A 12,648-nucleotide genomic window follows, 5' to 3' on the forward strand; every position below is an offset into this window, starting at 1 on the left:
TCCCCACACAATGATGTTAATGTTTTTTGATTTTGATGAATATTTATGCATTTAATCCGGAAATCTTATATTGAAAATTATTGTTGTCCTTAAAATCTTTGTTTTAGTCCTTTAATTTTGTCCGATCAACCCGTGGTGTTTTTCTTTTGGTTTCATATTTTGGTTGGCCCCTCGTGATACAATTGGATAAAAGTTTGGATGACGCAGTTTGTGCGACGAATTAGAGGGTGCACTTTCTCAAGCCCCGCCCATCACTCGATTTTCATACTAACACCGGAAAACTTTGGAAGCATGCAGCTCATCAGGACCAGTTGCACGGTAAAGTGCAGGTCCCTCGCGAATAAAAGTTCCCCCCCACAAAACTTATAGTCCCAAGTCACTCAAACCCCTTTTAGTTCTGAACTGCCAATAATCATAACGTGGGAAGGATTTCTTGAAAATGTAAGTTCAGGAAAAATAACTACAAGCCAGTATGCAGAATCGTCAGTGCGATCCATGCTGCCCCGAGTGGTAGTGAACCTGGAAGGAAGGTCAGTCGTCGTGCCAAGAAGAAGGTTTACTTGCAATCACCTTCGTGCCATATGGACGAACCCAGGAGCAACCAACATTCATGCCAGAAAGATGAATCCCAGCAGCAAAGTCCAGTCCAAGAATGGTACTTCGTCCATGTCTACACTACCCTGAGTGGTAGAAAAACATTATAACTTTTCCAGTGGCCAAGCGAATTTGCCCACGTCAAGGATGACTTTTTGAGGAGCTGAACTGTCCAAACTGAGTGTTCAAGTTGAAATGAACTGTCCATACTGAGTGTTCAAGTTGAAATGAACTGTCCGTAGAAATCCGGTTGTCAAGGATGATATAACCTGTATGGGAGATTGTGAGTAAAATTTCCTTTTTCAATTTTTGTTGAGTGGTTGGGCAAACTGCAGAGATATTTAGTTTTTTTTTGTTTTGGCAACCAAATAACTTTTAATTTCGATAAGTAAAGTAAGATAAACTAAGGAGGTATTTCAGCATCATTGTTTTTTTTTGTTTTGTTTATTGCCTTTGGTTATGTGAATATTTGATTTTCAAAAAGGTTCAGTTGAATTTTTGCTTATTTGTATTTTGATGCTGCTAAGAGTTGAAATACACTATCAAAAATTGGTGAATTGCTAATATTTGTCAGAAACCGATAAAAATGTGTGATAAAAAAAAAAAATATATATATATATATAACAGGGTAAAAATTAAATAATGTTCGAAACTTAAAGTCTGTGTGTGTTGACATATTCTTTTCGTTGTTTGTGACTTAATTGTTTGGGTTAAAATTTAGTCCATATTTTATTCAGGAGAATTACTCACTGACACACAAAGAGTTGTTGCGGGCATGGCGACAACTCAAAATAATACCCCCGCTACTATGATCACCAGGCCAAAAGTTTCTCTTTTTTTTTTTGGGGGGGGGGTACTGTAAGCTTAAATAGTACTCTATAACTTTTAAACACCACATAAACTGGTGACTTTCAACACCACACCCCAACAAAACCATGCTCGCAAAAGTTTGGAACGAATGACTACAATATAAACATATGCCGTGCATCCCAAGGTAGACATATTGAGCACCTTTAATTTGGTTTGTAAAAAAACTATGATTAACCATGTAATATAAAATTAATCTCAAGTGTATTATATATTTTTCATAATATACGCATTTCAAATCGCATGATTCTTTTTGAAACACCCTGTATAATATAGCTTGTAAAGTAAAAATAGAAACTTGGAATAAAGTCTTATCTTCCTTTATGGATTTAAACCAGGCCGGCCATTATTTGGCAGTTGCCACATTAACAGAACATTCAGGGAAAATACTGCCAACAAATGAACCATTTGACTGCAATTTTAAAGGCTTTGAAATAGAAATACAAACCTGCAAAATGAAAGCCATGGTCAATGAGCTATTACGAGTTTTTGACGATCTGCTGGTTGTAGAAGTTAGTCCATAGGAACTTTTTTCCAAGAACACTTATCTTGCCGAAAAATCAAACTGTCACAGCAGAACAGTGTTAATTTGAGCTATGGCATATGCATCATCATTTTTTTTAGAGACTGAAACTGGTTTTGGTCTCAAACATGGTGCTTTCCTCTAGTAAGATAACAATCACATTGCAGAACAAACGATATTGCACTGAGTGAATTTGTGTTTATCAGCAAACTATTTCAAAAAAGTTGCCAACAATTTTGAAAAAAAAAAAAAGTCTTCAGTCTTTAGGTCTCCCCAGCTATCTAAAATTTCAGTTTAGAAATGTGATACACAAATGTAATATTTAATTTTAATTTTATAATTCATTAGAAAACATACAAGACTATTGTTTAGCGTGTGGTTCAACAAAAGAGATTTAGCACATACCTTTGGTGATCCAATTCAATCAATTTCTTTACATCATATGCAAGTTGCACATCTTGGACAACACATTCGAGATATGCCTCTCTAATAGAAAATAAATTTTATGAGAAAAATGAATTGGCAGTAAATTATCAACATATCAATCAATGAGCGTAGGGTTTTCATTAAATATTAATTTATATGCTGCATATTTGAAATAGATTAAAGTAATTAGATTCAGTACTGATTAAAAACTGCTTAGTGAACTGAAACCAATTTTTTTTATTAGATTGCAAAAAAAGTATTCTGAAAATATAGGAAAAAAAATATAAGCATTGATTTAGACTTCATAAATTCTTTTCGAAATTGTATACTTCTCATAGCAAGGCACTAATCATAAATTTTCATCTCTGTTCTACCAATTCATGGGTTTAAAAATCCTATCATATTGGGAAAATAAGACTTGAAAAATTTGTTCAAATTTTTTCACTTGATTGATATTAATAAAATTTCTCTCAGTATGAAAACACAACCAGAACAAATAAAAGTGCATTGGGTGAAAGAACTGTGGGTGGGATAAGAAAGATAAAACAAAAGTTTCTAATAAAGATTATGCAATTTTACCCTAATCCAGGTATTTAGGTACATATGCATTTAATTCAAATGGTCCTAGTAAAGATATAGACCCAAATTAATTTAATCAACTAATTGAAATTTTTTTTTCATGAAAGGCATTTTGACATACAATAAACACAAATCAATTAAAAAAATTCTTTTTTGATGGTCAGTTTTGGCTCTGGTTTGAAAATAGAGAATATTTTTTTCCTTAAAAAATATTCCTTATCGTCTGTTCTTAAACAAAATATTTTTTTGATTACTTCCATTTGTAACTCATATTTTTTAAATAAAATGCATCATTTATTTAAAAAAAAAAATCATTTACATTGATATTACATTAGTACAGTAGACTCTTGATAATCCAGCCATATGCTAGTCTGAGCAGTCCAATTAGCTGATGTTTTTAGGAGGGTTTTCTTCAGGCATGGATGAGGAAACATGTCACTGACATGCATGAGTAAAACGTGCCTAGAAGTTTTTATTATTTAAATTGGCTTTTTCAATTAACTTCCAGTACAGTAATCTGGTGATTTCGGTAATCCAGCACAACCTGGTCTGATATGTGCTAGATTAGTTATGATGGGGAGGGGTGAAAGCACCCTGTCACAGATGCTTTCACCCCTCCCCAGCATGATACAACCCACATGGGTAAAGGGCTTACATCCCAGAAGGGACAGAGCCCGGGTCATGTCAGGTCTGACAGATTAGTTAGAGTCTACTGTAATTATGAAATATTCTCTAAAATAAGAGAATAGGTACTGTGACCATTCTGATACACAGTGCTTGCTTTTGTTCTATCAAGGAATGCGCCCAACAGAAGGTAATACATAAAGAACAAAATTGTAGATATATTTTTACACAATAACAATGCATACTTACTGAAAATGCTGCATGACCCGATTAACATCACAGGAATCTGGTGGAATCTTTGATATCATTAATGTTCGATTCACCTACCCACAAAAAAAGTAAAGTTTGATTTTCATGTATTATTTTAAAAACAAAAACATAGCATGAACTTAATCAATTTTGTAAACGTTGTGTATTCACTATGCAGAGTGTAAAGTATTTTGATACACCCTTTTTTATCTTTCGAACTGCTGGTGACAGAAATATACTAAAAGTGTGCAAATAACATGCCTATTTTAGATATGTCATTTATTTTGATAGGAGTCATATGTACTAAGATACAAAATTTAATTTTTTACATGGTTACCCCGTCCTCCAACTTCCAAATAGGAAGTTGTTGTCCTTTCTCCTTTGAGCCAAATAAAAAGAATTCCATGTTTTTATGTGCAGTAATTACCAGAGTTCAAAAAAGACAAAAATGAGAAAAAAGAACGCCATATGCGTGATCACTGAGTGGTCACTTTTTATTATAACCAATTGACAGTTTTAAGCAGATGTGCTAAGGCATCACAGTGTTCTGTAATTTTGTTCTGTAGTTTTGGGCATGTAAACATAATACTTGAACTCACACTTTCCAGTGTATAGATTCGGTAAAGAATATTTTTTAGGATACACACAAAAAATTTAAAAAAAAGAAAATGTTTTTTATCAGCTCTATCATAAGCAGCTGCAAATGGTTTGTAACTTGCACAGAATATTCTACTTGCTTTCTACAATACTTGTATGCATTTTTGTGATCATTTGATAATTTTTGTCGCACCACGGTCATTTTCTGCACACGAGGGCTAATTAGACCGGGACCTACAATTTATTGCCGATTCCGAACGGCAGGCTTGTTTTTTATACTCATTGAGAGGTTGGTACGCTAACCCCTCAATGGGGGACTCCCTGCGGTAGCAATTTTTTGCTACGGTCAAGTCACCGTTTTTTGTTGTACTCATGTCAGGAAAGTTTTCTGACAAGGACTAACCGGGTATCGAACTCGCGACACCTCTAAACATCCTTTGGTACTTTAGGCAAGCATCTTATCGATCGGGCTACCGCGCCCTGCATTTTTGTGAAAATAGCACGTACATTCGCAAACATATAAATATTTTTCATAAAATTCCAATTTATATGAAACTTACAGAAAACTTAACACTATACATGAGAGAGACGCACTTTAAAGAAATTTAGATGTAACCATTTGATATTCAATGAGATATGAACATTTCAAGTCTATGATTTTTAATTATGCAAATGAAAGGAAATTCAATTTTATTTTTTCATAATTTGGTTGCCAGATAGATAGTGTAACTTATAAAATAATTCCAGTTCAATGTCATGTAAACTTGGAAAGATATCGGCAAAAGAGTAAGCAATAATTTCAGTTACTTACTTAAAGTAGCTGGATAAGGGATTTTCCACAAATCAATATTTCGGTTATTTTCTGTCATTTGATTATTTCGAGAATAAGCCTGCAGCATTATGCAAATGAACAAAGACACATGTCTGATGCTATATAAGAGAAATGCTTGAGCATTGCACAAGTGTATGATGTCAAAATGAAAAAAACTAAAAAAAATAATCAAATGACAGAAAATAAATTGAAATATTGATTTATGGAAAATCCCTTACAATCCAGCTACTTTCAGTAAGTACAGTGATCTCTCACTTATGCATTGGTACAAGGGAACAACAAAAACCTGTTTAAGTGAGATAGGTTTATAGGTGAAAACAAAGAAAAATACACTTAAATATACAGCAGTTGAACCCTGATATAACGAGCTGATTTTACGAATTTTTCAGAAGTCCTTGTACGTATACTGTATTTAAACTCAACCCAATACAACTATTTTTCTCAATTTAATAAGTAATGTCAGTTTTATTTGATTCATTGAGTAGGGGGTTTGACTGTATAACATTATAATTGATATATCTACTTGTCAAAGTAAAATACAGCGACACCTCAGCTTATAAAGTTCATGGAAAACAAAGTTTTTTTTCGTGATTTTTCTGCCTCGACTAACAAACATTTTTATTGATATGGATGCACATGCAAATATAAGAAGCTACATTGTGAGCCAAATTTTAGAGCCAATCATTATTAGAATTACTATCGCTTGGCCTGATTAACTCATGTCCACCTCAGAATCTTTTCAAAATGTACCTTTTTGGCTTTTCAGAGGAAGTGTCGTTTCATGTTTAGTAATAACATCAATACGAGTACGAATGAAGAATGCCAACAATTAATTTATTACACTAAACTCAACAAAACATTAGTTTAAAATGTTAAGAACTAAACATAATCAAATTGAAAAAAATCAACAGAAAGTTAAAATATATGAAAAGCAGCATAGGCTGTACAGCACGCTATTTATACTCAGTGTGGGCGTGGCAGCACAACACATGTGAGCATTCAATTAAAGTTAACATGCACAATAGTTGAAAAAAATTATATGTAAAAAATCAGTTAATATTGCAACATCTTAGCACCACACTTACATTTCTCTTTCTGAAAGTTTTCTAACTATTTCATGTGAAATGAAAGATTCAGCTATAGAAAATGCATTGTAAGAAAAAGGAGCCTATGTTTTCAGAGCAAGATAACTTAGCTTTAAACTGAACTTTTCTTAGCTTCGAATAACCACGAATAACTGAAACCATAGGTTATTTTTCATATATCTTGTTTATTGAACATCATGAGAACAGGGTGACGCAGAGAGTAAAAAGGAATGTAAAAGAGGGTGCAGCAATTGTTGGCGATGTTTTCTGAAAGAACATTGATTTTGTTTTCCATTTCTTCTCTTCTTCATATCATCAAATATGTTGGAGTATATGTTGACAAGGCTTCCTCTACCAATTTTTCTAAATATGAAGAATGTAACATGGAGAGATCTATATCATCAAAATAATCTATTGCTGATTTGAACTTGCAAAGCCCTTTTGCTATGTTACTAATGGTGAACTTGTCTTCACTTCTTTATCTTGATTTTCTTCTGGTACCGCTTCAGTTTCAGGAGCAGTTAGCTGCATTAATGCCTTCTCGGTCAATGCTTCTGAATTGCTATTAATTAGCTGTTCGACTTAACTATATCCATATCATTGAACCCTTCTCCACCTAACTGTTTCGTTAACATGACAATGTCTTTTTATAATCTGTTCAGTTGGCTCTGTAGAACTACTTGCACTTTTTCTTTTGTCAAAGAAATTTCCATTGCTTCGGGAGTAACCATGCAAATTTTCAAGTCATTCTGACCAGTAGTTGTATATATTGTATAGTTTTGGAATCAAAACTTTAATTATAATCACTTTGTATATAGCTGATTATATATATTTTTCATAAATTTGTTACTATTATACTGTAGAACCTTGATTAACTGGGCTGAATGGTGAAAGTATAAAAAAACAACTATTGAATATTAAGACTGGGAGATATATAGTAGGAAATGTGCTACTTCTTATGGGAAAAAAAATTAAAATGTCTGTGAGGTAATGTAACTACCAGTACACTAGTCTCTGTCCTTTAAGGACAGCTGGTGTCTTTATTGGATTATAGGACCACCTGCTCCTAGCATGATGGTGTCACTACTGTTGCTGCTTCTTTGTGAAGGGAAAGAGAAACCCTGTGAGATAATACACCACTACATTTAGATGTGTGATGCAATCCTTATTCATGAATTTGCTTAAGATATACAGCATCAGAATGTAGCCAAAGGTTAGAAAATGTGGTAAGAATGAGGAATTTTGGCTTCTGTATATAACTTTAAATAACTAATGTATTTCATATGAAAAAAATATATATTCAGGCCACTTTTATGAGACTTTTTGAAAAAAAAAAACACTTATACCATCTTATGCCATTTAAAGATATACCATCAGAATGTACCCCGAGAATATAAAATGTGGTAAAAATGAAAAATTTTAGCTAATAATAAACCAATATATTTTTCAAGGAAAAAAAATTATATTTAGACCACTTTTATTTGATATTTTGAAAAAAACCACTTGGTTAAAACCAAACAACCCTGCAGTTCTGTATCTTAGAATGAAGGTGATAAAAATAGTTTCCTTTGTCAATCAACTGAGATTTAATTTTTTGCTTTGAACCTATTTCTGAAAGTTCATGTAATTTTAAAAAGACATTTTTTTTTACCTTTTTTGACCAAAATCTTCATAACAAAAACTTTTGAAACCACTCACTATGTGCGACTGAGAATATTCTCAAATTAAAATTTATCATGAGATGATTATGCCTATAATTTTTTGTTTTAAATATTTTAGGCAATGAAAACTGAACTATATTTCATAAGATAAACAAAATTAGTAAAAAGTTTTTAATTATGTAAAAGAACAATGCATATTCTTGATTATTCTCAAATTTTTACATCTAGGAGAATATTATCACCTCACATCTCTACACTGGACAGAGTGGTGATATATACCAGAATCTCATCTTAGAGTGCACTTAGTGCAAAAGAATCTCCACAGAAGGATTGGAAAGAGTATTTTTCAATCAATCAATACTCAGATTGATTTCAATCATAAACAACGATGTGGTCCAAGGAAGGAAGGTACTTATTTCCTTCTCCCTCTTTATTACAACTATAAGAAATATAGTAGCTATATAGTATGGTAAATATAGTACAACTGTTTTCGCAGAAAATCCTTTTAGACTTTCTAAAAGAATATTTGAAAAAAACAAACAAACAAACAAACAAAATAACCAAAATTTTCTGCGACTCATAACTGAGAGATTCGTTACAAAATGAGTCCCAAGAATGAAAAAGTCATATAAATGAATAAGAAATATTATTTTCATATATCTTTAGCTGAGCGTGCAGAAAATCTCGTGTCATGACTGAGAGAAACATATAAATGAGAGAGTGTATAAATGAGAGTACTGTAATTGAAATTACTGCTTACTGTATTGCCACCACCAAACCAGAACATGGCTCCCACTCTGTCCCAAAGATGGATATAAGACTTACTGTATTGCCGATATCTTTCTCAATTTTAATGACATTCAACTGAAATTTTTATATAAATACCTTTATACACCCAGTGGCCAAAAAATTAGGAACACCCTGCTACTCACCACTAAGAAAATGTTGAGGAGGAATATTAGCCCATGCTAATGAAATAGCAGCTCTTAATTCCCTCAGATTAAAAGGTGTTGTTTCAGAGCTTTTAAGACCTTTCAACCATGTCCCACAAATGTTCAATTGGGTTGAGATCAGGTGACTGAGGGGGTCACTGAAGCAATTGAAACTCTGAATCATGTTCTTCAAACCAATCAGAGATAATTCCAGCCCAGAGGGAGGGTTCATTGTCCTGCTGGAAATAGCCATCACAAGGAAACAAACGGGTGCACATGGTCAGTAACGAGGTGGAGGTAGGCACTGACATTGACGGATGTTTTTAATGGAAATAAGGGTCCAAGAGTATACCAGAAGAATGCTCCTCAGACCATGTTTCTGCTGCCACCTGTTTGAACAACTATCATGTGGCATGCAGCATCCATGGCTTCATGCTGCCATCAACGTTCATGGAGAAAAAATCTTGACTCGTAAGACCAGACAACCTTCTTCCATTCATCAAGTGGCCAATTTCAGCATTCCCTAGCTCACAAAAGCTGTTTTCTTCAGTTTTGCAGCAAAATAAAAGGGACTCTTGTCGGTCACCAGCTATTAAAACCACTTCGTTTTAAGATCTGTCTTGTAGAGCGTAAGGATATACTTATGCTTTGCGATGATCCTGAGTTGTATTGTGCTGCAATTTGTTGTGTTGTAGCTCTTCTGTTGCTACACGCAATGCGTGTAAGTCGCCCGGTAGCTCTTTCATTCGCAAGCAATTTCCACCCACTATTCCGCTTGAAGTTTTTGACTTAGCTGCCATTCTTTGAAGACTCGAGATACCATGTATGAGAAAAGTCAAGGTGGTTAGCATTTTCTGAGATATTGGAACTGCCCCTTCTGGTACCCATAATATTGTGCTGCGGTTTATTATTTATTATGTGAGTGCACGTGCTGCACAGACGAATCAAAGTGTGTGAGTGAGGGTGTTCCTAATTTTTTGGCCACTGAGTATATATCTGGCAAGCAAATTATGAAAAAATAAAATTGATATTTTCTGTACATGTGTAATTAAACATCATTAGCATCAGATTATCTAAGTATCATGGAAATTGGTTGGAAATTAGAATTTTTAAAAGAAACATTTGTCTTCGTGAGTACAATAATCACACAAGATGGCGATGCGCGTCAGAAGAAAATGCATCCTATCAGAATGGGCATGAATGAGCCAATTTCCTCACATATTGCACATAGACAAAACAGATCAGCACAGATATAATAAGAAAAAAATTAGAGGGAACATTGCTTACAAGAGCTGAAACCATAGTGTGAGAGTACAAATATAGGGCAAGCAGATTTTCAGATTTCGACAGTGAACTTGCCATTCACCTATGCGGAGAAGCACAGTAGAGGATGTTTTTTTTTATAACTGCAAGTAAATTTTAGTGAAGTGAAAATTAATTTTTCACTTTATTACATTTACATACATTTACTGTTCAAGCAGATTTTCAGCTGCGCTTATTTTCACACTCTAATCGGCACCAACTGTCAAAATCTGAAAACTTGCCTGCACTATGTTCATACCCTGGAGATTGTCATTTGCATCATTTGCTTTTCTGCCATTTTCCTTTAATGGAGTAATAGCTTTCAGTGCTTTGGTGGCACTAACTTACACGAGACAAATAAACATGGAGAACTCAAAATTTTCCCTCACACATCTAAATTTTCCGTTGATTGGCACTCAACATTATAACCAATCATTGTTGGTTTCATGGATTTAAAACCGCCTTTACTAGATGTGGGAACCAACCATGGACCCTTCCGAAGGACGGATTTGACATATTCCTTAGTTTCTGATTTTTCGAAGTCTGATATTAGACACTTTTATTTGCTCTACTGTCATGCTCTGGTGTCGACCTGGATTGTCACCGTATTCCTTTACATCTGGCCCAAATGGTGTGCCAATACTCTTAATGGTAAACGATATGTTGATTCGATCACCGACCCAATTATACTTTGATGTTTGTCTTCTCTCGAACTCTCTCATTATGTCACACATATATATGATTTTGTTGCTAAGCTATAGCTAGTGGGTAAAGATTGATGCAATTTCAAAAAAAAAAGTAAAACTAAATAATACTGCAAGAAAAGCAAATAACTGAATTTAAAAAAAAATAAACTCAAGAAAAAACAATTTTCGTAGTATTGAGAGTATTTCCTATAGTTGAGTATGGACATCCATAGAAAATATGGACAATACATAGCAGTTGGCAAGTTTGTATATTATAAGCGTTTTCAACAATGCTGTAGCAAGACACAGGGGTGGAGGGGGAACAAGGGGTTCAGTCCCCCAAAATGTTAGATGACGACCAATTTTTACTGAATAACATAGTTAAATCTATTGTTCTATCACTTTGGTCTCACCCCTGGAATATATATATACTCTGTTCCTCCTCTTAAAAAAATTTCTGGATACAGCCCTGGTTTTATCAGCATACAACTTTATTTTTTTGTCTCCCAACATGCATGATGTAACCAGTGTAACAATAAAAATATACAGTTTTCATTTGATTCTTTATGAATTAATTGTATTCATAGCTGCATAAATAAAAAAATGTTAAAAAAAATCAAAGGAAAAAAATACATTTACAACTTACAATATCATCATCTTCAATTGGTTTTAAACCTGATGAAAAACGTCTCATGAGCAATATTCCTACTGGCACAAAAACAAATGAGAAAGCTATGTGAACCCATATTAGTTTTGACCTGGAATTGACATAGATGTAAGTGCATTTTCAATAAAATTAAAATTTTTATGAACTTATACATATAAAAAGCTTTGCTAACGCATCACTATAAAAAAAAAACAAAAAAAAACCAACAATATCATGTATGCTTTTGGGGGAAAAATCACAAGATTTTCAATGAAGAAATTTTATAACTTCTTAATACAAATTTTATTGACCTGGGATGAGGACTAATTTATGCTTTCTAATAAAAAACAAAATAACTTTGTTAAATTTATCCTTGTTTTGAAGATATTCATACTTAAATTAGTCAAATTTAGATCTCTCAGTGTTAATGGAAACTTATATTATAGTAGATTCTCTCTAATCTGGCACATATCAGACCAGGGTGTGCTGGATTACCAAAATTGCCAGATTGCTGGAAGTCAATTGAAAAAGCCCATTGTGAAATAATATAAACTTCTGTGCAAAGATATGCAGTGACAAGGTTTCCTCTTTTATTTCTCGAAGAAAACCCACCTAAAAATCTTGAATTACTGAATGGGCTAGACTAGGACATTGCCAGATTATCTTCTAGTCTACTGTACTTCAAGTTATTTGATTTTAGTTAAAGGAAAAATATCACGAAAGATCAAAACTATTTCAAGACATCAAAAATTTCAATGATACAAGTTTGACTAAGCAAAGAATTTTACAGGCCAACTAATTTTTTAAAGGTTCCAAGCGTAAAAACATTAGATCATCCAGTTTTTAAATATTCAAGAGGATAAACATAAAAATTTAAGTTATCATATACAATGAAGTAACAGTAATGCCAACAGAAGTTACTATAAAGGGTAACAGCTTTGTGCAGTTAGCACATTGTTGACCGGCATTTTTTTTTCTCAGAGTTTATCTCATGTCACCGGCTATTATTTCGGAATTGGATGTGGAAGTGAAACAATGTAAATAA

At 33.4% G+C, this 12,648-nt stretch overlaps 1 protein-coding gene across 2 annotated transcripts in view; it reads right to left on the reverse strand.

Annotated features, from left to right (window-relative positions):
- Tmem63 (transmembrane protein 63) overlaps positions 1–12,648 on the reverse strand; it is a 154,100-nt gene that overhangs the window by 82,086 nt on the left and 59,366 nt on the right. For both annotated transcript variants that reach the window (XM_089238706.1, XM_089238707.1), the window contains exons 8-10: positions 11,604–11,715; positions 3,863–3,936; positions 2,390–2,470 (exon numbers count right to left, since the gene is read on the reverse strand). In XM_089238706.1, coding sequence (XP_089094832.1) covers positions 2,390–2,470; positions 3,863–3,936; positions 11,604–11,715 — 267 coding nt within the window. The remainder of the gene's footprint in view (positions 1–2,389; positions 2,471–3,862; positions 3,937–11,603; positions 11,716–12,648) is intronic.

Source organism: Pholcus phalangioides, unplaced genomic scaffold (assembly GCF_987345545.1).
Source record: "Pholcus phalangioides strain wild (caught in Gottingen) unplaced genomic scaffold, Ppha-v1.0 ptg000011l_1, whole genome shotgun sequence".
NCBI lineage: Eukaryota > Metazoa > Arthropoda > Arachnida > Araneae > Pholcidae > Pholcus > Pholcus phalangioides.